The sequence below is a fragment of the Triturus cristatus genome, chromosome 3_2, assembly GCF_964204655.1.
Source record: "Triturus cristatus chromosome 3_2, aTriCri1.1, whole genome shotgun sequence".
Classification (NCBI taxonomy): Eukaryota; Metazoa; Chordata; class Amphibia; order Caudata; family Salamandridae; genus Triturus; species Triturus cristatus.
Window position 1 is genome coordinate 202,666,005 of NC_140584.1, and position 27,588 is coordinate 202,693,592.

General features: G+C 46.7%; 1 protein-coding gene across 2 annotated transcripts in view; it reads left to right on the forward strand.

The window, feature by feature from the left end:
• SLC12A8 (solute carrier family 12 member 8) overlaps positions 1 to 27,588 on the forward strand; it is a 454,444-nt gene that overhangs the window by 91,517 nt on the left and 335,339 nt on the right. For both annotated transcript variants that reach the window (XM_085647509.1, XM_085647510.1), the window contains exon 2: positions 5,397 to 5,627. In XM_085647509.1, coding sequence (XP_085503635.1) covers positions 5,511 to 5,627 — 117 coding nt within the window. In that variant the 5' untranslated portion in view covers positions 5,397 to 5,510. The remainder of the gene's footprint in view (positions 1 to 5,396; positions 5,628 to 27,588) is intronic.

A 27,588-nucleotide genomic window follows, 5' to 3' on the forward strand; every position in this document is an offset into this window, starting at 1 on the left:
GGCAGATAGAACAACGCCTCATCGGCATATAATGAATCGACTTGCTGTATATCCCCGATACAATCCACAAATCCTGCATCTCTAGTCATACCCAGACTGCCAATGGTTCCATCCCACGTGCAAATAGGACAGGAGACAGTGGACAACCTTGTTGCGTTCCCTGACCTATCTCCCAAGCTAGGAATAAATCCACACTGGTCTTTATGTACCAAACTCGACATGAAGGTCGCTGAGCGTCTAGCAAGCACCTTAGAGGGGATTTTCAGTCCTGTATTAATCATTGTTAGGGGCCTATAGGAGGCCGGTTCAGATATCTCCCCCCATAGCTTAAGTAATAGGCAAACACTCCCCTTCCCTCATTGTAGGAGACAAGATACCAGCATTCCAAGCTTCCAGATAGACCTTCAAAAGCCAATTAGCTAGCGTCTCTGGAAAAGGCTGATAAAGTTCTAGGGGGAAGCCATCATTTCCAGGGGCCTTCAGATGAGGAAGAGCACAAATCGCATCTCTAATCTTTTCTAGCTCCAATGGAGCGTTAAGAGCATTCACCACTTCCGCCCCTTAAACGGGGGAGACCCAGCTCATTCAGATAGGGAGTGTAATGCTGTGAATCTACGCCTAGGTCTACGGTATATACTAGTTGCAAATGCATCTGAAAAGTGTATAAAATGTCTGCTCTATATGTAACCTCCCTACCCTCCTGTGTCTGTAGCTGTATGGACTGTGGTGTCCCAGTTAATATCCATATAATCAGTCAGAGCTTGAGACAATGCTTCTCGCTCCAGTTGATTTTTCAGTATGTCCACCGAGAACCTTAATGAGCTATCCCCCTAATTTGATCTCTCCCAGGGTATCCGACAATAAACAGGAGCATGATCTGAGACTTAGACCCCTGCCATTGTCATTTGCCCACTGACCAACACTGTCTAGTCGACTACAGCTATTGTGAGTCACAGAAGAACATGTGAAGACCCTGTTTGTGGGGTGCACCAATCTCCAGGTATCCTGCAAATCCAAGTTCTGCATCACAGGCCACAAGGCCCTAGTCATGTGAGGCATTGTTCCTACTCTCGGGATCCCTGTCCAGTGTCGAATCTAACACACAACTAAAATCACCCGGCTATAGAATGGGTATATTGTAGGCCTTTCTGTATAAAAAAGCTCGCATCATCAGTATTAGGGGCAGATGTGTTTAGTATGGACAAATCCCTACCATCTAAGGTGCCGTACAACAGCACATACCTCCCACCTACATAAGCCTTCGAGTATGTATGTGTTTAAATGGGACGCCTGGAGCCGCCCATATCAATGAACCCCTTGCATATGTCGAAAAAGAAGGAATAGAAAACCTGCCCCCTCCATTTTTTAGCCAATCGCAGAGCTCCGGGGTCAGCCAAATGCGTTTCTTGCAAGCATGCAATATCTAATTTATTCCGCTTTAAGAAGGAGTACACTCTATACCTCTTCAAATAGGTGTCCAGCCCTCCACATTCCATGAGAGAACTCTGAACTCACCCTGCGTCATAAGGCATAAAGGCAGTCCCACTAGTCCCGTCTATATGCATCCCCTCTACCTTCCCCAAATGCTGCAGAACTCAGTAAACTAACTTTCTAAACAAAAAAACACAAACCCAAATCCCTCCCTTCCCCCACCCACGGGCAAAAACGTCCCAACGGGGACATCTTAATCTTCTGCTGGCTGCCTGGAATTCCTTTTTGGGTGACCTGTACAGAATACTAACGACCTAAGCATGAGCTGTTTGACAGTAGCTCTCATGTGCAGCTTTTCTCCCATAATAATATTTCATGTTCATGGGCCTTAGATTATAGTTACGCATTTCGGATAAAAATCTTTCTTTGGCAAATGCCTTGTGCAAAGACAAGTTGAATAGAACAAACACCAAAACCAAATGCACCACTTAAACACTGTAAATTAAATCATATACAAATTCTTAAGTAGTTTATGTCTTTTACAAAAGATCCACTTTTATTTTGCAATAATTTTTACACTTTAAAAGTTAAAGTTTTCACAGAACAGCCGGAACAGCCGACGCGTTTCGTCCATCAAAGGACTTCTTCAGGGCTGTAACAGATATATACAAAGACGTGTTGAAAACTTTGTTTAAACTAACAGAAAACACGTAAGTTGACATTACAAAACGTGTTAAAGATAACATCTAGGTGTTATCAGGCACATATAATACTATAATCTTAAAAAGGCTACTTTAGCCCTCACAAAACAAACATAACATGCTAGGAATGAGCCATTACATGGAAAATTTCAGTAAGTTTACAAAATGCAACAACAATTTATATTAAAGAGAAATGCATAAAATCAGTGTACATATAATTATCTGCACAAGGTTTGTGATCAAGAGACATTTTTTATGTGTAAGAGCACTTCTCCTACAGTGTCTCAACCCTAATATGGTTAAAATATCAGCCAATACAAAAGAGGAGATGACCAATGGGAAGTGAATAAAAGAAAAGAAACAAAAAAAAAAAGAAAAAATAATAACAGCAGTAAGTATGAAAACAGTTAAAGAATGAAAAGAGAAAAAGAATATTGAGAGTTGTGGAGAGGTCACGCAGGAGAAAACAGCCAAATGTTGGAATATCCAAAAGGCTAGAACAAGCATGACGAAAATATATAAAATCTATACACACCGAGATAAATAAATCAGTGTGATGAAAAAGGTGTCTCAATCGGTAGTTCTAGATCATATGTTTGTATCACTGGTGCCGATATCCCCGGTGATGAGTTATAACGTCAAGAATCTAAGGAGACAAGTACAATGTATGTACGACCATAGTTAGATCAGATGCCCGATGGAGACATGTATAAGCAAAATATGGTCATGTAACCCAGGCAAACAATACTTACTTCATATCTGGGAAATCAAAATTATGGTGATAAATCCAGTAAATCTATGAAAAAGCACATATCCAAATTTGGACCAGCAATTGATGGTCGATCGAATTCAAGTAACATCCAATCAGTTAGGCTTATGTAGATAAACGAAGATACCTATAACGAAAGGTAGGAAAAATGTGTATAATGCGAGATGCTTGCTGACAAGAATATGTATACAACGGAGGGGTCAGGAAAACGATGAACCACGTGACCCGTCCCCGTGTAGCTAATATAATATGGTCAGCATAGGAGAAGTTCGAAAAATGATATCTCTTCAGCACGGGCTATTTTATAAATCCAAAGGGACCCCCTGGCCATTCCAAGATGGCGGCATGAATTTAGGGATTTTTTTAGTTACTCAATTGCATGATGGTTTAGGACTTACTTTTTTAGTATCCCATTAATAGTAACGTTCGGCTGAAGGCTTACCAGCCATAAGCTGAGTAGACGCTTTTCGAATGGGTACACGAACATTTTTGTGTATTTGGGTAGACATAGGCAAAGAACGTCCTTTAATCTTTACAATGTCATGGCGTTTGACACAACCCCAGCCGCTGAACACGCTTTTGTTAACGGCATGAAGGGACGTATGAGCGTGTGGGTGGTGTGTGTAGGTCCTACCCGTTTGTGCCTCCATCGTTTTGGTTTATATATCCCCGAAATAAGGCGTGATGTGTAGCTTAACAATAGGTTATTTTGATCATAGATATACTAGCACGAGTATCGTGTACTATTCCAAGATGGCGGCCGCTATACTGGGACCGCTTCTTGTTGCATTAAATATCCTATGGATTGTATAAAGATGGCGGTCTCAGCATTAGGAATGTCCCTTTATCGTTCTGCTACCTCTTCCTCTCTCCCTCCCTTACTCAGAGCATATGTATAATTTCCAATTGATTAGAATTTTTTTTCAATTTTCATCTTTATTTCTTTGTCTTCATGGTCACGTTAGGATATACACATTTTTCCTACCTTTCGTTATAGGTATCTTCGTTTATCTACATAAGCCTAACTGATTGGATGTTACTTGAATTCGATCGACCATCAATTGCTGGTCCAAATTTGGATATGTGCTTTTTCATAGATTTACTGGATTTATCACCATAATTTTGATTTCCCAGATATGAAGTAAGTATTGTTTGCCTGGGTTACATGACCATATTTTGCTTATACATGTCTCCATCGGGCATCTGATCTAACTATGGTCGTACATACATTGTACTTGTCTCCTTAGATTCTTGACGTTATAACTCATCACCGGGGATATCGGCACCAGTGATACAAACATATGATCTAGAACTACCGATTGAGACACCTTTTTCATCACACTGATTTATTTATCTCGGTGTGTATAGATTTTATATATTTTCGTCATGCTTGTTCTAGCCTTTTGGATATTCCAACATTTGGCTGTTTTCTCCTGCGTGACCTCTCCACAACTCTCAATATTCTTTTTCTCTTTTCATTCTTTAACTGTTTTCATACTTACTGCTGTTATTATTTTTTCTTTTTTTTTTGTTTCTTTTCTTTTATTCACTTCCCATTGGTCATCTCCTCTTTTGTATTGGCTGATATTTTAACCATATTAGGGTTGAGACACTGTAGGAGAAGTGCTCTTACACATAAAAAATGTCTCTTGATCACAAACCTTGTGCAGATAATTATATGTACACTGATTTTATGCATTTCTCTTTAATATAAATTGTTGTTGCATTTTGTAAACTTACTGAAATTTTCCATGTAATGGCTCATTCCTAGCATGTTATGTTTGTTTTGTGAGGGCTAAAGTAGCCTTTTTAAGATTATAGTATTATATGTGCCTGATAACACCTAGATGTTATCTTTAACAAGTTTTGGAATGTCAACTTACGTGTTTTCTGTTAGTTTAAACAAAGTTTTCAACACGTCTTTGTATATATCTGTTACAGCCCTGAAGAAGTCCTTTGATGGACGAAACGCGTCGGCTGTTCCGGCTGTTCTGTGAAAACTTTAACTTTTAAAGTGTAAAAATTATTGCAAAATAAAAGTGGATCTTTTGTAAAAGACATAAACTACTTAAGAATTTGTATATGATTTAATTTACAGTGTTTAAGTGGTGCATTTGGTTTTGGTGTTTGTACATATATTTTCCAGTTTTTTGGAACGACATTGTGCTGGCGGGTGTCGACCAAGTTTGCACACTTGCGGTGATTTCATTATATCATCATAACTGATATGGGGTAATTTTCAAAACCGGTGCTGTTCTAGAGGGCCACCGCTAGCTTCGTGTTTGGTTCTATACAAGTTGAATAGAACTATGACGTGAATCGGCCAATACATGCAAAAGTTAGAGTTAGAAAAACGTGCACCCTACTCTTCACAAACATGTCCTATTCACTTGTCTAAGGCTTTCAAATATAGGTTGTGAAAAAGCACAATCGCTGCTGCTACACATTTGCTGCATCTTCCAGAGAGAAACTATATATTTTTTTGTCTCTTCTAGGAGTCCCTAAATCATGACTTGGCTGTATCTGCGAAGATCCCCGTGGCGAGGGAGTTTGGGCAGTCACAGGAGTTGACTGTTGCACCTTCACATTACTATTCTGACATATGCACAATGGATGCGGACACCCAATACCCATTTAATGCAAAGGACAAGACCAATTTGCTTAATGATGCCACCTGTATGCGAGAGGAGGGACATGTCAAAGACCTATTCCACGAGGATGCTCAGGTATGTGATAATCAACCAGAAATCACCCAGAAAGCTGACAGCTGGGGATTTGATAAGGGGGTGGGGAAGCTAACTCCATTGGAAGGCGTTATCATGAACGCTGGGGAAGGAGAGATGAGGTCCAAATAAACATGTAGGGATACTGTTCAGAAATAAACGATGTCTAGGTGTTTCTCCAAAAACGTAAATGTTTAATAAACAAAGTGGATTTAGGTCCTTAAAATGAGACTATTTTTAGGGAAGTTAAAAATACTAATAAAAACGACTATAATAAAGTTTGGTTAAAATAAGTAAAATTGTTTCTGTCAATATAATATAATCTCTTAAAACGTATTTGAATAAGTTTCAGCTAGACTTCAATGCGGTCAGACTCTTACATGATTTACGTCCTGAATATCAAAAGCTTATGGTGGCCTCATATTATACTTTATAGTATTTTATTACTTTATTAATGTTAGATGACTGTTAAGCTGAATGCAACACATTCACATTTAGTTTTTGATGAAGATTTGATTACACATGGATGCATACTTATTTAACTTACCAGAATGGCATAACTGGCCATTCTGTCAGAGAACAGTAGGAAAACCCCTCAGTGTGGTTTCTGAGTCCGTCCATGACTAATGGGTAAGTGTAGTATAATCATGGGCATTGACTCTGCATAGGAGCAGGACTGGTGGTGGACCAGTGATGTTTCAAGGATGGTGAAAGTTCTTCTTGAAGAGCTCTGTATTTAAGACATCTTTGTAGCCGAGATGTTGCCATGCTGCACAGGATTCTGGTACTCTGATGATTTTTCCTCTGTGCTTCTGTCAAAATATAGCTTGTCTAATGAGTCAGGCGTTGCCTGGCAGAAAATATCACCACAAGATATTTTATGGGGACAGTTTGCTCTGGTTGTCCGTGACTGGGTCTCCTTAGGCATTTTATGGTGTGTACAGGACTGTGAATGATTTTAACTCTTTGTTGCCATGGAAGCCAAGAATGGGGGGGGGCAGTGGGGTGTTTAGTGCTCATGGTGTCTGATCCGTTTTCAGTTGTGTCACCTGATTTTGGATCCTTTGAAGGTTATGTGTAATCTTTGAACATCTATGTAGTCTATAGTGCATTAGTCCAGACTAAATAGAACAGGATTTTTTTTAATTTCACTCTGATTCATCTGAAATAGTGGGAATACTATTCAGGTCATCACAAGCTGTCTGTTAAACCTTTTTATGATGGCTGCAATCATTTGGGTGACTACAAAGATACTTGGATGCTTCAGCAGGAGAGTACATGTGTTTGGGGTGTATGTGTGCTTCTCCAAGCTTGCGTGGCCGGCCAAAAGGTAAGTTATACTCTGTTTGGTACCGTTCATTAGTATCTTAGTATTGTCACTGTTCATCTTCAGGCACTTATCCTCCATTCGTAGGTTGACGTGCTCCAGACAGTCAGTTACCTTGTTTAGGGATTCAGGGAACTTATCCAGTCAAAAAGTGATTTGTGTGTCTGGTACTGCCGGCCTTGTTGTAAGACCACCTGCACCAGTGTCTACATGTATTCCATTTTTTTTTGTATTATACTTTTATTTCGGTCATAGGCCATAAAAAGTTTCTCAATAAAACACATTTTTAAGTATTCCACATCCAACTATACATCATTCATACTTCCATAACATACATGGCATTTCTTTTTACATTTTGACCGAAGTGTTCGGACCAGAAGAAAAAGTGCCTGTCCTTAAATATATCTTTAGATCCTTGGAGGAGGCCATACTTTGCGATGTATTTAATGGCTTTTTAAAAAAACTTTAAAATACACTAATGTCTAAAAATGTATCAGAACAATATATACTATATTCACAATAAAACTAGCATCATTCTTGTAGGACTTGGCCGTTTGGCTAAAGTTCCCAAAACTTTTTGCTTTCCCCCTAGATCGTTTTCCTGACATAGAGTTGCCAATTTAGATGCTTTGGGTACTTTGCCAATGCTGATCAGTGTCAAAATACAAGGGTTCCCTATGTAAAGTACAATGGTGATTGGTTGGCCATGATTGGTATGTTTGCCTTACTAGTAAAAGTCCCTAGTGATGTGCACTGTGTGTGCAAGGGCTAGTAAAGCAAAGGCGCGCAGAGAAGGGAACTCAGGCCTTCAGTGCAGAGTGCTAAGCTAGCATGTTTACCTGACAAGTACAACCACTTGTCAGGCCTTACTTTCCCTTTTGCATACACAGTGGGCACACCTGTGGTAGGTCCTGGGTAACCCCTGGGCAGGGCGCAGTGTAGGTAAAGGGCAGGACATATACTGAGGTGTGTGGTATGTCCTGACAGTGAAAAACACTCCATTTCGTTTTTCACTGGTGAAAGGCCATTCTGCCCATAGGACAGAATGGGGAAAGTTGGGTGTTGTGCTTGTTAGCCTAGTTTCCTGTAAGTTCAAAATGGAGAGGTGAAGTTTAGTATGTATGAACTCACAGTGTCATAACACATCTCTCTATGAAATTGGTTTTGTCACTGTGGGTTCATAAACCACTCTTTTAGAAAGTGGCTGAGTTTTGTGCTTTAAGCATTTCTGTGTGTCTCTGCTGAATGTGGATTGACTGTCTGGCTCTGAGAGGTGCGAGGAGCTGGAAGAGGTCTTGACCCAGGGAGGGGTTGAGATGGCACCAGGCTGCCCGGCATCTGGAGAGTAGGGGGAGGAGAAGCCCGGGAGGTGAAAATGCCTGGGCTGGTGCTATAAACGAATTGACCCATCTCTTGCTGAGTGATTAAGGATCCAGACCCCCTGTATTAAAGGGAAAAAGGTGACACTGGGAGGGAGACCCAAGAACTGATTTAGGCAGGGGTCAGGGACCCCTGAGCACAACAAACGTCAAAGACATGAAGGGGTATAACTAAGAGAACTGAAACCCCTAGAATTTGGTGTAGTTTTGAATTGGGAAATGGACAGGTCGAGTCTGCAAAGGCTTTTACCTCTTTCGTGGTCAAGAAGAACCTCTACCAAGGAAGAAGTTGCTGAAGAGACTGCTGGATAGGACTGACTCTTGATTTGTGATCTGGGGCTGGCCTGCAGTTTGTAGCTTTTACTAAGGAAGAGACTGAAGGGACATTGCAGTGGGTGGTGTCCCCCCTTCTTGAACAGGATTGTGCTTTTCGCTGTGTCCTGAACCCCAAGGACCCGAGGCGAGCTGGCTTCCTGTTTGGAAACACAGGAACATAACGGTTTACAGAGAAGTCCCAAGCAACGCGGTGTGCGCGTGCTTTTGCAGCTTGAGACCCTCGGAAGTTGTGCTTTGTGATCGTGGGCACACAAGAGTAAACTGAGACTCGGACTGGCATGGTGCGTGTCATGGTGCAAGCCGAGGCGTTGGTGAAGAGCGCCTGGTCGTTGTGTGCACCGGAAGAAGAAGTGAGTCTCGGACGCACAAGGTGCATGTCGTGGTGCAAGTCAAGGCATTGGTGAAGAGCGCCTGGTCGTTGTGTGCACCGGGAAAAGAGGTGAGACTCGGACGCGCAGGGTGCGTGGTGTAATGCAAGCCGAGGCATTGGTGAAGAGCGCCTGGTCATCATGTGCACCGGGAGAAGAAGTGAGACTCGGACGCGCAGGGCGCGGGTCGAGCTGCAACCCGAGGCTTTGGTGAAGAGCGCCTGGTCATCGTGTGCACCAGAGAAGAGGCGAGACTCGGACGCGCAAAGTGCGTGTCGTGGTGCAACCAGAGGCGCTGGTGAGGAGTGCCTGGGTAGTGTGTGCACCGAAATAGAAGTAGGTCTCCAAAGTGCTGAGTGCGGGTCTCCGTGTCCACTGAGACCGCCGAAAGGAGGTCCAGGTCATTGGGCCCTCGGAGTGAAACAGTAGCGGCCCGGACCAGCAGACCCGGAGGAGTGGAGCCACCGGCCCGAGCTCGCTGTCCCCATTGACGGAGTTCTGATCAAGGCCCAAGTCGCTGAAGGAGGAGAGGAGAGTGGGGTCGCGCCCCCCCCCAGGTTACGTGGATCACCACCTGGGATGGGGTGCGGGCTCAGAGGGACACTCTCTTGGCCTCTCGCTTCTGTCAGCTGCGGGCGCCTGTTGCTTCGGTTCGGATTGAGACCTGTGCTGGCTCAAGGAGGGGCAGTACTGGGTCCGGAGTGAGAAGCGGTACTTTTGTGTCATCATTGATCCATGTTGGGTGCAACTGTTAACGGAGCACCTAGAATGTCGTATTACACTTTGCATTATTGCTGTTAACTAACTATTGAACTGTCGTATGACGCCTGACCTTATTTGTGCCTGATGAACTACATGCTTGGTGCGCTACGCATTGCGTTATTTTTCCCTTGCAGAGTACATGATTGTAACGTGGCGCATTGCATTATTTCTTCATCGCACAGTACATGATTATAACGTGGCGCATTGCATTATTTCTTCCTTACACAGTACATGATTGCAGCATGACTCATTGCTTTGTTTCTTCCTTGCACAGGGCATGCTGGTAGTGATACACATTGCATTATTCCTTCTATTGCAAAGTACATGACTGTGGCGCTACGTATGGCATTGTTTCTCTATTGCCCAGTACAGGAGTATATCATTACGCATTACAGTATTTAATTTCATTTGCAACATGTGTGAGTCTAGCAATACGACCTGCCTAACCTTTTGGAAGCAGTTAGAAGTAAGCTTAACTGTTGGTTAGAAGCGGTGGTTGGGATTAGAACCTACCAATCCACCGGAAGGAATACTACCCATTATTATATGTTGGTTTTATATTGTGTGGTCATATCATATATCTTCTTATATAAAGATTATACTCGTTTTTATAAAAACTCGTGTGGAGTCTATTTGTGGTGACATCATTGGGTTGTTGTGAGTGTGGTTGCACATACTGTACACTCGTGCCTTGGAGATAAGCCTGGCTGCTCATGCCAAGCTACTAAGAGGGTGAGCAGGGCTATCTCAGACGGTGTCCTTACTTAGCCTAACGTTGAAACGAGGGGTCCGGGTCTCGCACCTGGCAACAGCGGTGTGGGACAGGGACTCCCGCCTCCAGCATTTGGTGGCGCCGGTGAGGGATTAGGACCCCCACTTCCAACAATTTTCAGTGCAAAAATTCAAGGTGAAGAGAAGAATATACTGTTCACTACAGTGAAACAATTTGAGCCACATCTTGCTCCTGTGTTTAAAAATCAGATGGATCAATATTATAAACAATGTAAAGTATTTACCATAAAAACTAGCATCATTCGTGGTACGGAATTTCGAGGGAAGAAATGTATTATCCGCTACAGCATCACAACTTTAGCCCCATCTTGCTTCATATAAATCCTACTGCTAGCAGGTATTTAGATGTAGCAAATATTACATACGGTATGGTACTGTATTTTAACACCCTTAGGGCATCTTGGTGTTTCCTGAATCCCAGCCATTTGCACAGAGGACAAATCCATTTCTTCCTTGCCCAAGTGTATGCTGGGCAGAAGAAGATGTTATGCGCAGTGTTTTCAGTAAGGCCTAAAGTGCATAAAGGGCAGGTTCGCCCATCTGGGTTTCCCAACTTGTGGTATAACTTTTAACCTGGAGACTATCGTACCTTAATTTCAGGTACAAGATTCTCACCAGGTGTGGCTGGATGTTTTAAAGGAACTCTTCAAAGCATGGTTTAGGTTTAACATTGAGAAATTGCGTTGTTAATCTGCCCAGATTAGGGTCTTGATAAAGTACATTGAGGACATGTCCCCAGTGTATTCGCTTCAGAGTGTTCTTAAAACTTTGCACTAGCTTGTGTGGCTCAGTCCAGTAAGAAAGGAGAACAAGTTCTATGAACCATTTCTTTACAAATCTAAGCCAAGGAAAGGTTAGACATCTTTCATTGGCTAGAAGTCTTTGATGCCTTCTCTATAGACCCCCAATTCTGGCGTTGACCATAACCTGATCCAATAAAGCAGCGGGCGTTGTGCTGTGATTTGCCCTATAGGTTTTATGTTTAGGTCATAGAACATTCGGATGAGCGGTGTTGCCAAGGATAACCCCAAAATTCTTCTACAAACTTGTTCTCTCCATTTGTTATTTTCTTAATATCACCATTCCCCCAACGTTCTGATCCATATAGGGCAGCTCTCTGTACTTTACATTTGTAGATCTCCAGCACTGGTGTGATTGGTTTACTTAAGGGATAGGCTATATTTTTTAAGAATGGCCCTGGACCCCTGTGCAAGCACCAGTACAGAGTGGTTTATCTGTGTTTTCCAGGACAGCTTTGAGTCAAATAGTATACCTAAGTAGGTGAAGTTTGGGACATGTTTAATTTCTGGTTGTTCACCCTGAGGTTACTTCTGAAGTCCTTGTGAGGATATATGACCATATACTTGGTTTTCCCAATATTTATTTCTAGGCCTTTTTTATTACAATACATATTAAAGTCATCCTTTAGATTTTGCAGGACCTTCTGTAGTGTATTGTAACTGCATTTATATAGCGCTTACTACCCCTGACGAGGTGTTGAAGCTCTTTTTTGGCTAATAGCACGCTACTCCAGGACCCATAAAAGATTAGTGTTGAATTAGTATAGTGAAATATGAAAGTAATTAAAGTGGTGGATAGGTTAGTCAGTTATTTGGATTCGGAAGGACAGCGGAAGGATAGAAGAGGAAAGAATGTTTGTATTTATATAGCGCTTGTTACCCTTGATGAGGTGTTGAAGCGCCTTTTTTTGGGGGGGGGGGGAGTAATAGCCCACTACTCCAGAAACCCATAAAGTGGTGAATTAGTATGGTGAAATATGAAAGTAATTTGAGTGGTGGATATTAGTCAGTCATTTGGAGTGAGAAGGATAGCGGAGGGATAGAAGGTGGAGAAAGGTTTGCATTTATATAGCGCTTGTTACCCCTGAAAGGGTGTTGAAGCACTTTTCTGGCAAGTAGCACGCTACTCCGGAACCCATGAAAGGATTAGTGTTGAAAACTAGTATAGTGAAACATGAAGTAATTTGAGTGGTGGATATGTTATTCAGTTATTTGGATAGAGATGGGTAGCGGCAGGATGGAAGAGGTTTGTATTTATATAGCGCTTGCAACCCCTGATGGGGTTTGAGGCGCTTTTTTCTGTGGTGAGTAGCACGCTACTCTGGAACCTATAAGGATTAGTGTTGAATTAGTATATGTGGTGGATATGTTAGTCAGTTATTTAGATTGAGAAGGGTTGGGGAGGGGTAGAAAAGGGAAAAGGTTTGCATTTATATAGCTCTTTCAGGATGGTGTCGTCTGCGAATAATAGTGCGGGACCAAGTTTCCACTGAGCTTGGGGGGTCGTTTTTGGGTTTTGTTAGGTAATCAACCCCATCATTAGTATAGAGTGAGAACAGTGTGGGAGCAGGCAGCATGCCTGCCTCACTTCTCTGGCTATAAGGATCTGTTCAGTGAGCTCGCCGGTCATACCCCAGCGGACTCTTGCATAGTTTTCATGGTGTAGCCTTGCCATCTGATGCAGCAAGTCTGCAGGTACTTTTTGTTTTCTCAGCGAAGCCCACAGTAATCCTCTAGGTACTAAATCGAATGCTGCCCTTAAATCTACAAATGCTATGTAGATGTGGCCCCCCCCTTTATCTTCGTGTATTTCCAGATAATACACAAAAGCCTAAAAACTTGATCTATCGTGCTTGAGCGAGATCTTAGTCCAACCTGGTACGGGGACTGTATGTTGTTATTATCTATCCATTCATTTAGCCTGTTTAGAAGTTGTTTTGCTTGAATTGTTGTAGTACATCTATTAGGCTAATTGGCCTTTAATTCTCTGGTGTTTGTTTACTACCTTTTTTATGAATGGGGACGATTTCAACCCCTCGCCATGTAGTTGGTATTGGGGCTCCTGCAGCTATAGCATTGCTGACCAAATTAACATATGGAACCCATACCTCTTTGTCATGTTTAAACAGGTCCTCAGGGAGGCTATCTAAGACTGGGGCTTTTCCCAGCTTGATGATGTCTATTGCATGTGCAGTTTCTTCTAAGCTAAAACATATCCCGCGCTGTTTTCAGATCCACGGTACTCAGTAGTGGCAAACTTGTAACCTGAATATAAGTTTGTAAAATGTTCAGTTCAGGTTGTAGGATCCAAGTGGTGCTCAGTGTGGGCTACTTTGTCCTTGCCACCAAGCGGCACTATTTTCCAGAATTCTGTCGCATTATTAGATTTTGCAGCCTGGAGAAGGTCTGTCCAGCTGGTTTCCTCCCAGTTCTTTTATGCATTGGCCATCGCTTTTCTAAAGCTATCCCTGGCTCCCCTTATTAGTTGGACGTTTAGATGTTTTAAGTAAAAAAAATGTGGCCTTCCTGGGTGTACCAAGGGATATTTTTTGGTTCCATCTTATAATTTTGTTTCGGTTTCTTTCTAGCAGCTCTAGTGAGAATGGGTTCTAGCTTTGTGACCAACAATTGCTGCATTGCAATTAGTGAGGTTCCACTTGATGTTACATTGGGACCTACTACCTCAGCAACTGCCTTGGAAATGCCGGTCATGATCTCTCTATTGTCTGTAATGCAAGGCCATTTGAACACTCTACAGTTTTCGTATTAGAGGCTGAGTTTTTGGCGAGCTTATTTTGGATAATTGGTTCCCAGTTGTGTAACCTGTTACTTCTAGGCAGTGAGGACGATGTCACTGTCATCTCTTGCATCTATGTTGAATCTCAAGATCCTACACCAGCTGTGCACGATGTAGTCTATTTTCGTTTGTGAAATATCCTGTTTAAATGTATATGAGGAGAGGTTGTCATTCCTATTATTGTTCACCCTTCCATTGCACGCCCTTAGGTCGTATTCTAGGGTAAACTGCATTATCTGTATTGACGCATTAGTACAAGGTTTCGGTCCAGCTTCTAGCTGGGGCAAACCCTTGGCCATATCTTCTTCCTCTGTTAGCATATCTACACCATTTAGTGGTCCATTTAAAGTCACTGCATACAATTACTGTGTCATGAGGATTTACACAGTTGAGGGTACTGCCTAGTAAGTCAATAATTTGTGACTTTAAGTTTTGCCTAGCTGGTCTGTTGTAGACATTAAATAGGTACAGGTTTGCTTTATTGTTTGTATTGGTATCTAGGTGTACAGCAAGTATATCAGGTGAATTTATGTTGTAGGTGCTGGTTCCTATTCCCATTGTTATTTTAAGCCAGATTACAAGCCCCCCTGTGGGCCTGCCTCTTGGAGATGGGATAACACTTTTGTAGCATGTTTTGTATCTTGACTTATATGGTGGGGTTGTCAGCCATGTCTCCTGGATGAGGCAAATATCAAATTGCTCTATATAATTATGCCAATCTGGGTCCTCAAGTTTTTTTTTTTTTTTAAACCGTTTATTACAAAATTAAAAAAATATACAAAGATGGGCCTACAACCTTCAGGCCGGCCGCTAGCAAACAGAAGGAGCATATGGTACAAACAATAGCGCGCATGCTGCGGAAAAGGGAAATGCACAGGAGTTAGCAGCGTTGGTAGCCACACCATCCGGACCCCACATAACGGTTTCTTTTTGATATAAATAACAACAGGAAACAAATCCACAAGGCAACCCACAAGCGGAAACAGCAACATGTGCTCCCCTAGAAGGGGGACCCTACCAATCCATAGGAGTATCAAGGGGGGGAAAAGGTCAGGACAGGGACTAGGTGGACTCAGTGCCCGGTACCGGGGCGATAAACCGGCTAAGGGGACGGGGCCGGAGACGGATCGGGCAATAACGGCGGGGTACAGATTCCCCCGCGGTAGGCGTTCCAGGGGCCCCATACTTTCACCCATGTCCCAGGCTTGCCTCTCGCAACATACACCACCTTTTCCCGAAACATGCACCAGTCCATGTTGTCCCTCCAGGCCGAGACAGTCGGCGACCTCTGGGAACCCCACAGTTGGGCAATGTCGCGTTTGGCCACCATATATCCCAGAGTCACCCACCACGTCTGTGGCGCCGAGTAGTCGGTTGGTTCCCACACATTCAGAAGGCATCTCCTCGCTTCAGGCAGCAGCGACACACGCGTAACCACCCGCAGGACCTCATGCACACCACGCCAGAATCGCTCCACCTCCGGGCACTCCCACAAAATATGAAGAAAGGTCCCCAAAGAACCACACCCACGCTTACACAGCCCGTCCACAGCATAGACCATACGCAATAGCCTTGGCCCCGTGACGTAGACCCTATGGAGTATCTTGAGCTGGACGAAACGAAGGCGGGCCGGTATGGCCACCTCTTTCGGGGAGGCCACCGCAGAGACCCAGTCCTCGTCGTCCAGCTCCAATCCATCGGCAACCTATGCCTCACGAAGGCTAGATAGCAATCCCGCGCGGTCATTAATAAGTTTTTTATAGATTAGTGAAATCGTGCTTTCCGGTACATGGCCATCTAGCACTCTGTCCTCCAGAGGGGAATACTCCGGGATGGAGGCAACATCCGGGAAGACAGAGCATAGCGCATGACGGATCTGCATATACCGAAAGTACTCCCTGTCCTGCAACTGGAATTCCGTCTGCAGCATCTCGAACGTTTTGAATCCCCCCCTAGTCCAGAGATCACCCACCCTGCTGATGCCTATCATGTCCCACTTCTCGAAGCCCTTCGAGGTCCACAGGGTGCCCAACTGCTCAAATGCGTATAGTGGCGACGCCCGGGTCAAAAGATCTTTCCACCCCATCGCTACATTAGCCGCGTGCCACACTCGTACCATGACACGCGTGGGGCCCGTCAGACGTGCGTCGAGCGAGCTGGAGTAAAGCGCTCGGTTATAATCACCACCCAGCAGTAACATCTTATCCATTTCAAAGGCCGGGTTTAGAGCGGGCCCGTACAGGCCGTGATTAATCGCAGCCAGCTGGGAGGCCCAATAATACCGTTTGATATCCGGGAGGGCAATCCCCCCGTCATACCACGGGAGCGTCAGCTTCGCCAGGGCGATACGCGGTCTCCCTTCCCAGAACAGGCGGCGTTGCAAACTCTCCACTTCGCGGAAGTAGCGCGCCGGGACGACGTCCATTGTGTTCTGCAGAGCGTACAGGAAACGCGGCAGCGACATCATCTTAAACAATGCCGCCCGGCCGAGCGGCGAGAGCGGCAAGCGCCTCCAACGTGCGACATCCTCCTTCAGGCGCTGGAGGGGGGGAAGCAAGTTCTGACTATATCGGGCCTCCGCGTCCAGGGTAATGAAGACACCCAGGTACCTAAATCCCCGCGGGGCGATCTGGATAGGACAGCCCCGCGGAAGGATAGGAGCCTCCCCGGAGAGAACATACACGCACGATTTAGCCCAGTTGATGACAAGGCCGGAGTTATGGCCAAATGAATGCAGTACATCAACCAGTACTATCAGTGATTTACGTGGGGAAGCCAGGTACAGGAGAATGTCATCAGCGTATAGGGATACGCGGTCCTCATACTCGGGGGTCCAGCGGAGACCACGGATAGAAGGATGCCACCGCAGCCACTCCGCCAGGGGCTCCAAGGCGAGCGCGAAAAGGAGCGGCGATAACGGGCAGCCCTGCCGCGTGCCTCTGCCCAGCTCGAACAGAGCCGATACTCTACCGTTCACGACCACCTGTGCCAGCGGGCCAGAGTACAACAATTTAACCCAGCTGATAAACCCTGGGCCAAACCCAAATTTCGCGAGCGTCGCCCAAATATATGGCCATTCCAGTGTGTCAAACGCCATAGTGGCGTCCAAGGACGCCAAGATGGCTGGCTCCCGTATGTACGGGACACGTGCGAGCACCCCATGCAAACGCCGCAGGTTAAGCGCTGTGTTGCGATGGGGGATGAAGCCGGACTGATCCTGGTGAATCAAGTCACACACTACGCTGACCAGCCGATTGGCCAACACTTTGGCAAGAATTTTGGGCTCCGCATTCAATAGCGAAATGGGCCGATAGGATGTGACTCGGTCCCGCGGCCTCCCCTCCTTGTGGATAACCACAATTGTAGCCAGACGCTGGTCTAGCGGGAGGGAACCCGTCGAGTGGGCCGCAAGGAACATAGCACGGAGATGTGGTGCCAGCGTATCCGGTCGCAGTTTATACAACTCGATGGGAAGACCATTAGGACCCATGGCCTTGCCGGAAGCGACCGAGCGTATGGCGAGGGCAATTTCTTCAGAAGTTGGAGCGGCGTCCAACGACACTCTGTCCTCCTCCGAAAGGGAAGGCAGCGCGATATCTCTGAGCAGGGCATGGGAATCCTCTTCAGAGCGGGAGGACACCGGGGAATACACCCCACGGAAATAGTCTGCAAAGCAAGAAACAATTTTGTCCGGTTCAGTGACACACACACCATTCTGTTTCTCAATCAAAGGGACAACTCGACTCGCTCTCTCCTTTTTGTCCAGCCACGCAATCAATTTACCAGCCTTATCACCCACATCATACAGTCTCCCCTGTTGCTCTCTACTGAGGCCCCTGGCCGCCTCCGTGACGAGGGCCTTATAGGCCGCTTGCTTGAGTCGGAGAACATGTAATTTATCATCCGTCACCCCACATTCTAGATCACCCTCCAACTCGGTTATCTCAGCTTCAACACGGGTCACCTCCTCCTGCTCGCGCCTCCGGGAGTGGGAAATAAGGGACAGGGCCTCTCCCCGGAGTACCGTCTTGAACGCCTCCCACAGTGAGACCGCCGATGACACAGACCCCACATTCTCGTCAAAGTAGCGCTTAAGGGATTTAACCAGCTCCGCGCGAATGGTGGGGTCACGCAGGTACCAGGGATTAATCGGGACCACCCTACCCTCTCCCCTCGGAAGAATATCAAAGCGCATCAAGAGCGGGGAGTGGTCCGAGATACCCCGTGCCAAATGGCTCACCTCCCCCACCCTCCCCACATGAGCCGCCGGAACCAGGCCATAATCTAGCCGTGAGAGACTACCATGAGCCCCGGAATGGAAGGTGTACTGTAACTGCGTGGGATGTTTCAAACGCCAACAATCCACCAGCCCCAAGGTATCCAAGAGGCCAGGCAACCACGCCTGGGCCCGGGGGAGATCCCTAGGGGGGTGACGGTCCACAGTTCCGGAAACCACAGCATTAAAATCCCCCCCCACCACTAGAATCCCCTCCGGAAGGCCAAGGAGGAGGCGCCCCAGGTCCGCAAAGGTGGTCGTCTGCAGCCCCGGCGGGACATATAGTGACACAAAAACGACCACTCTGCCCTCCATTCTGCCCACCAAAACCGTGTAACTTCCCCTGTCGTCATGGAGCACCTCATCAATCTCCAACGGGAGCGAGTTCTTAACCATAATGCCCACACCCCTTGAACCAGACGTGAAGCCCGAATGGGCCACAAGGCGGTAGCCCCGTCGATTCATAGCACGAAAGGAGTTGCCAATGAGGTGTGTCTCCTGCAGAAAAACTATATCGGGCGAAATTCGCTTCAAGAACTGCAGGACCACACCTCGTTTTATCCTGTCCCCCAGTCCATTAACATTCCAGGACAACAAACTCAGTCCCCTACCCCCCATCATAAACAGAAGCCATCACTCGTCCCCCAGAGAGCACTTTAGAGATAACACAATGATACATTTGCCTTGTGGTGTAAACGAACAACACCCCACCCCAACCCACCCGCCCCAACAAAACTCCCCCCTCCCTGCACCCCTGCATGAGCCCGGACAGCCCCCCCAACTTGCAGTGTGCCTGTCGCCCCTATATAATGAAACTAGCTAGACCCCCTAGAGGAGGAAAGAGTACCCCTTCCAGACCCCACACAACCTCCATGGGAGAGGAAAGAACAAAGACAGAAGCTTGATCGAAAGTGGCATCATAGTCGTCCAGAGTGAGGACCAATATCAACCCCTCAGTCCCGATCCAGTGGGCCGTCTCCTCCCGGCGCCCCCCCCCCGCCATCTCGATCACGATCCCCAGACAGAGTGTCCAGCCAGTCCCCGGCCGCTTCGGGACGATCAAAAAAGTGCGTGCGACCATCCACCTCCACTCGCAGCTTGGCCGGGAAGAGCATGGCATATTTTAGGTTCATGTCCCGAAGTCGGCGCTTGACGCCCAGGAAGCTTAGTCTCTGCTTTTGGACCGCTTGGGTAAAATCAGGGTAAAAGTTCACCTCCATATTTTCCAGCTTAATCGGCCCTTGCAGTCTGGAGGCTTGCAAGATCACGTCCCTGTCCCGAAAGTTAAAAATCCGGCCAATGAGAGGTCGCGGAGGGGCTCCGACCTTCGGCCTTCCCCCGGGAACTCTGTGGGCCCTCTCCACGGCAAAAAATTTACTCAGTCCCCGAGGCTGGAGATGGGTAGCGATCAGGTCCTCCACAAATAGATCCGCCGCCGCTTCCTCCCGTCCTCCGGGCCCGACTCTCGGAATCCTCAAGGCGCCGATCCATAAGTGCACTCGCCTGACGAAGTCGGCGCACCTCCGTTTGTAGGGCCGCCACCTCAGTCGTGAGGCCCGATGCGGTGTGGGCCAAAGAATCAACCCGGTCGTTGGTCTTGGAGAGATCAGCCCTCACCAGGCCAACATCCACGAGGACCGCGTCGATCTTATGTGCCAGGGTATCGAACCGCTGGCCCACCGAGGCCTTCATCTCGGCAATGGCGCCCATGACGTCTTGCAGAGTCAGATCCGTGGGCAAGTCCGGGGCATCAGAAGGGCCCTCAGAGGACTTGTGCGGTCCGCCAGGAGATCCCTTCTGGAGGGTATAGCGGTCCATGATGTTGGCCTGATGTACGGCGCCACGCCGGGTCGACTTGGTCTTTGATCGATCTCCATCTTGTTTCGTGGCCATCGCCACAGTTCTCACACTCGCACCAGCGACGCCGTAGAGGGCAGGCAATCTGGGCCACGAGCTCTGGGGGGGGCCACCCCAGATCGGCGGGGTGGGTCACAGCCGGCAGGCAGGCAGGGTCCCCCAGCGAGGCCACACCGACACAAAGAGCTCCGCGATCTCACTCGCAGAGAAGGTGAGGGGGCGCGAAAGTGAAAGCGAAAGTGCGGGGTACGCGACTCGCCAGGCCCAGCCCGCCGTTGTTGTTCACTTTGCCACCAGGTCACCCCCCAGCGCAAATCCGGGGTCCGGCGAGGAGAAGGCTGCAAACTTCAATCGGTGCTCACTCCGGCACCCGAGGTCCGATTCGAGAACGGGAAACGGGTACCACCTCAGCTCAGGCTCACCAACACAGTCCCCTCAACCGAGGCAGGATGAATACAGGATAAATGTAGGAGGTTGCGGAGGTCCTCGGGAGCCTCGCACCTACGCGGCCATCTTGGTTGCGCGCTAGGCTTCTCCTCCGGTCCTCAAGTTTTTGTTTTAGGCCTGCAACGTTCCATAAGACTATGGCTAAAGGTGTATGTCCTTCTGTCTGTACTTTGTGAATTTTTGGTAACCCTTCTAGATTTAGTACTATATCTTTAGTTCCATTTATTTCATTGCTTACTAGGTTCTGTGTTAAGTATACCCGTGCATCTTCCTCCTTTGAGATCATGCTGTCCCTGTAGTTCCCTTCCTGGTTTGGTTATTTGTCTATTTTCAAGTTTGTCTGTTCTGCCGTGCTCAGTCAATCTACTGTTTCAAGATCTGGCATTGGTTGGCTCTGTGGCTCTTTGTTAGCGGAAGAGAATCTGTGCCTTATTCGTGGTACTAGGGTGTTGGATGGTCTGTGCAGTTTGAAACGCAGGGTCATCCCGCTTGTCATACTTGTTCTCTAGTCCATCGCAATTAATCCCTCTACTATTTCTCTATTGACGACAGTCAGCTGGATTGTGTCTGAACTCTTGTTTCCCCCCTCTAGGCGCTCGGCCTTTACTATATCTGACTGCACAACTGACAGTGTCGCTTGTGCCTAATCCAATGAATGACTTTATTTTTAAGCAAGTCCTTATCCTCCTTACCTCCTGTGGCAGTCATGTGGACATTAGTTAAATATACTCTCTGTCCTATTTCCCTTTTATGCACTATTTTAGGTATGTGGTCACCCTCTCGTTGTATCCTCGGTTCTGGCAGGTGTGTTTGGTTTTCCCAACACATCCTGGGGGCACCTTGCTGAATTATACATGGCCATTATTGGGACTATGTTGACCAAATATATCCTCCTTCTGGGTGTCTTATCTGGTTCATACTATTACCTATGTAGCCTAGCCTAATCTCCCTCACCCTATACCCCAGGGGCAATTGCTTTCCTCCAAATTTCTCAAGAGGATTGTTATGTGAGGAATTATTTTGTGCTTGATTAGGTATTAGGTTAGTTGCTACTTTGGATTCAGTTAATGGTTCGATCGATTGTGTTGGTAGTTCTGCGTGTCTTACATGTGAGTCAGTAGACTACACTGCAACAGTGGCAGCCAGTCGTGTCTTCAGGGAATTTACTAGAGTTTTTAGATTCTGTACTTCTGCTGCTAAGGCACGAACACTCTCAGCTAGCACCTGTACCTCCCCGGTATTATACATGCATATGCATCCATTTGTAGGCTGCATAGATTCTTTGACCGCTACGGGCTCTTTTAGTGTGCAGCTAGAGTGACTCAGTACACCCTCTAAAAGTCGCATATTGGGGTATTCCTCAGCTAAGGGCTCAAACCTTTTATTTTAATATATCTTGGCCCCAGGGTGGAGGGGATGGGGGGTTGATGATCACCATTTATATATTTATTTTTTTATAACTTCAAGACAGGGGACTAAGTCCTCGAATCCTGTAATGGCTGCCAGCTACATTGTTTGTGAGAAGTTAGCCTGGCATATGCTGTCCACTAGTTATAGTGGGAACCTTGTACCAGTCCGAACAACCCTTATTGATGATAGGTTTAAAGACAACCTTTAATGAAAGCTATCCTAGAGGTAGCTATGGAGAGCAGACTTCAGGCTAAGTCTTGAAGGAGTGTAAAGCAGCTTGTTTTACCAGATTTTAACCTCTTGAATCACTAAATGAAAGGAGAACCACACAAGGTATATATAAAATATATGTATTTATTTCTAAACACTCCAAAATACACAATAATACAGTTCTAAAACGACAGTAAATTGCACAATATACAATGGGCCCTAGGGGAAGACCAAACCTTATATTAAGAAAGTGGTATAAGAACCACAACTTGACTAGACACAGTGCCTAGAGCACGTAGAATCGCTGGGACCCCAAAGAACCACCCAAGGTAGTGACACAGAAGACCCACGGGGGACACGTGCAGTGTGAGAACACAGGCGCGAGCCCCTTACTATTCTATGGGAAAGTCGCGGTTAGAATTTTAGAAGTTAAGGACACATAGGAGAGGACTTTGAGCAAACCCCTTTAGACGTAGGGGGTTCTAGGGCCAGCACGCATGGGAGCACCGTACTACTCGAGTTACCTCATCCAGGGAAGCCGAGTGCATAGGTGTCAAATGGTGTCGGGAATCGTCGTTGATTTCAATGACTATCTGCTGCAAAGTGCTGCTGCCGGGAAGGAGAAGAGTGTCCGGTGTGATCCAAGCCTGGATCGAAGATCAGAAGAACCTGAAAGCAGAGGGGACAGAGTCTGGGTCACTTGCCAGTGACCAGGGGCAAGATAGACGAATGCCCACCAATGTCGGGTGATTCAGGTGTGGAGAGGTGAAGCTTGAATCTGCATCCACGAGGACCAGGAGGCGTCGACGATGACCAGGAGCTGGATTCGAGCTGTCCCACGAAGGATGTCGAGTGCTGCGGTGTCGGTGCCCGGATTGGACCCAACAAGCCTTGGCAACAGCAACCCACGCAGAAAGAGAAAAGATGCTTCGGTGCAGACCAGCAAGGTCCTGGGGACTCCCCAAGCGATGGAGAGTCAGGGCACATCTGGAGCAACCAGGTAAGCCCAATTAAAGTTAAAGTTGCCTTCACAGGGACCCACCAGTCGACGGACTAGGGATCGCGAAGGTACCTCGAGAGAAAACACAAAGGGCCAGCTCACGGAACACTCGTGGAGTGTAGGCAGGCAATCTTCGGTGCAAATGCTGCTCGGGGTCAGGGCTACAAGTAACCCAAAGCTCAGCTGCAGGAGTCATTGGAGAGCTGATGCTTCTGCAAAGTGACGCGGTGTCCAGGGGTTCGGGTTGCACGATCGCACGAGGGATACGGGCCTCAGACTTGCTGTGGGCACTGATCAACCTCTAAGACAACGGAAACCCACCTCCTGTGTTGCGAAATTCTTCGGAGCTTCGGAGATGCAAACCGGTCAGATGCGTCTTTGGTGCCTGCCTTCCAGGGGAGTAACTCCTTTACTCCAAAGGAGATTCTTCAGTCATCTAGTTCAATGTAGATCGTCGAAGTTCCAGGATTCAGTATCAGAGTTTCGTCCAGGTGTAATCTAAAGTCCTGTAGCCAGGGGTTCCTATCTTATACCCAAGGAAGGGGTTGGACAAACTCTAGGGACCAACCTATGGGAGGGTCAGGAAAGAGGGGTGGCTACACCCATTTACTTTGTCCAGTTTTGTGCCAGAGCAGTGGCTGGTAGCCCCTACAACCAGTTTGAGCTGGACTATGCACAGGAACACCAAATGGGCCCCCAGTGCAGACTTCAAAGCACTCTTGCAGTGCACCCGCCCAGCCCCAATACACTAAAGCCTGTCTGGGAGGTGGTCACACCTCCATGTGACAGGAAACCTATTGTCCAGGCTTCCCCTGCTGGAGTTTCGTCCAGCAGCAGGAGGGCAGACTCGTGTCTATGGCTGGCAGCATCCATTTTGTGATGCCAGGGCTCTGTTTGCTGGTACCGGGTATACCGGTGCTGTCATGTCTCTTCCTCTAGAAGGGTGGGATCATACTCCCACACCAGTTACTGGTGTGGGGGTATGATTCCAAGTTGTTTGACACCAAACACAACATGTTTCCGTGCAGCCATCCCAAAGTTAGCATTTACTGTTTGGTTATAATGCACTTAAGAGTATATGGTTTGGGTGCATCACAAACAACCCCGGAATAAAGGTTCCGAAGGCTGTAGAGGGGCTCTGCTAATGCATGGGCATCCTCTCACATAAAACCAAGCACCCTGCCTTCAGGATTAGTAAGGCCTGCCATAGGGGTGACTGATAGGTTTATATGTGCAGTGATATGGAGAGATATAGTGAACCTATATCTCAGTAAGTGGTGCATGCACCACCTTACACAGGCTGCAGTAGCAGTCCTGTGGTGTCATTTTGGAAGGTTTCCAAGGGGTGGCATAATACATGCAGCAGCCCCAGGTAGGTATCTGGGATACCTATACCCTGGGTACATAGTATACCATATACTAGGAACTTATAAGGGTACCCCAGAATCCAATCTGGAGTGTACCTAAAGTACTGGTAATCAATTTAGAGAGGAAGCAGCTAGGCTGGTGTCCTGGTTAGCAGGGCCCCAGCCGGACTAAAGTAAAAAAACAGTGAAACATCAGCAAAAAGTGGGGGTAACTATAAGAAGCAGATCCTACTCTCCTACATTGTTCTCATGTTGCTGGCAGCCAATCAGAACCCTCACTCCCGTATGAGCAAAATGACCAAAGGGAAAAAAAGCTCATTGGGCTCAATCAGAAGGTTCTATTTTCAAATTTGCGCATCCGCAAGACTCTGGCAGGAGTCCCTCAAACCCAACGGACCATATATTCAAATTCTTTTGGACCTTTATCTCTCAAAAACTACTGACCGGAGTAATACCAGATCACATAAAGCACTATCAGTGGACCAAAATCTAGCTTCCTGCCAAATGTGATGTAATTCTGTTCAGCAGTTTTTGCGGTAGCGTTTCTTAAAAAATTCCATGGAAAGTGAATGGGGATTTTATGTTTTGGGACCCCCTGTTTTTCTCGGCCTCCGCTTGACGACTCACCCTAAAACTTTCCATGCACAAACTAGGTAAAACAAGCATTTGCAATGCAATAGGTCTCGCATTTGTGAGAGTTAGAGCTATGGGCATTTTAATTGACAATGTCTTTTTCCCATGTGTTTTGGTTTGGAGTGGAGTGAATGTATGTGGTGGGAAATTATGTGGGTTGGATTCGAATTATTAGTCGTGGAATTGTGTGGCATGGTGCACAGTAGAATTATGTGGATAGCAATTATGTAATATTGAGTGTACTGGAATTATGTGGAGTGTGTGTCATGAAGTGCACTTATGTGGATGTTATTATGTGTTGTGGAGTGGCATGTTGAGGAGTTTAATTATGTGGTGTGCTGTTGAATTTTGTGGTGTGGATTGGAGGTATGTGTTGTGTAATTGTGTTGGTTTGGAACTGTGTATCATTGAGTGAAGTTATCCTCAACAGCCTAACATAGAAGCCCCCACAGCTGCAGCACTCTGGTAACAGAGTGAGGGAGAATTACCCAGGGGCAGCTTAAAGTAAGCGTAGTGCCATGGAACAACCTAAAATAACGCAGCAGCCCTTGTATGGCCAAGAATCTTAAAGGAGTCTAGGAAAGGCCACCTGGGGACACGCAGTAAGGAGGCAGTCCAATGGCAAAAAAAAGGTGGCTGGAGAAGGAAGGGGCAAGAGAAGGAGAGAACCGAAAGACAGGACCAAGACAAGGATTACCAAAAGGGGCTGAAGGTGAGTAAGCAGAGTGTATTAAGGTGGCTGGAAATAGAAAAGTGAGAAGTTAATGGACAGAGAGGGGCTAGAGGGACTGCCTGGACAGAAAGAGCAGAACGGGACTGGTACAAAGATGTGGCTGGGCAAAGTGGAACATGTAGTGGCTTAGCAAGAGAGTTACAGGAAGTGGTTTGAGAAGAGAGTGACAGAGGGTGTGATAGAAAATGGGTAGAAGTGACAGGAAGAGGTTTGCAGGGAACTGACATGAAGAGGCTGGGCAAAGAAAGGACAGGGAAAGATGGGTGGTCATCAGAAACAGGAAAGCTTGTTAGCGAAGAACACAGGATGGCTGAGAAGAAAGGAACAGGAGTTGGCATGACAGGCATGAGGTGGCCTGACAAAGCTAGGCTGCATCTGATTTGGGGGAGTCCGTGGCCTAGGAGTTAGAGCCGACCAGATTATTTTTGAAGGATAGACAGTGTGCATAGGCAAAGACAATGCTTGATTTAAAAACCGGAACCTAGGCTGAGCAATGAGGGACGGGCAGGCGACGGAGCAGAGTGGGACATGAGGAGGTAGTGTGGTAGAACAAATCCAAATGCGTGTTGAAAGAGACAAATGCAGAGGGCTGTGAATTGGCTTAGTATAGAAATGTGACATGACTGGGGATATGTGGCTGTGCCGCAATTAGCAGAAGGGCTGGGAAGATTGGGCTGGTAGAGAGGGACGGGCACCAGGGATAGAAAGGGCAGTGTCTTAGCATGTATTTTGTAATCAGAGAGGAACAGAAATTAGCGGAGTAGAAGGCAATATGATTTGAATGGACAGATGTCATATAGGTAGATATATAAAAGCGCCAGTTTGACACTAGGGGACACAAGGTTGAGGGACAATGTAACTGCAGGAGAGGTAGTAATAGATAGAAGGAGGGTGGGCAGACTAGGGCCGGGTGAAACTGGACGTAGGGACACCAGAGTCATCTAGGCAGAATGTGTCTGGGAGTAAGATGCCGGAGAGGTACAACAGTCAGCTAAGCAGAGTGGACAGGCAGCTGAAGCAAAATTTTCTTTAGACAAGAAGAGTGGGCAGGGTGGCAGGAAGAGAGTGAACACGGGACCAGAGCCACCGGGGTATATCAGGGCTATGCAGAGGGGAGCTGTGTACATGAGGAGGGTAAGCACTGGGCGCCTCAGGCTAACTGCAAAGTGGCACCCTCTGGCAAAGCATTAGTGTTCACTGCAGAGAAACAGGATGGAGATGTAGCTATGAAGTGACAGGCACGGTGTAACATTATGGACACAAGGGTAGTAGCGTGTATGTCGCCCAGGCACGAGAAAAGAAAACTGAAATGTGTCTAAAATGACACACAGCTTGGCTTAAAACCACGAAGACAGCTTAAAAACACTCCCCACCCACACGCTTTTCACCTCCTCCTCCACTGCAGGTTCCCAGCATATTATCGACTTCCCTTGCAGCAACAGAGTCACAACAGCAGCGCAGGCCCAGACC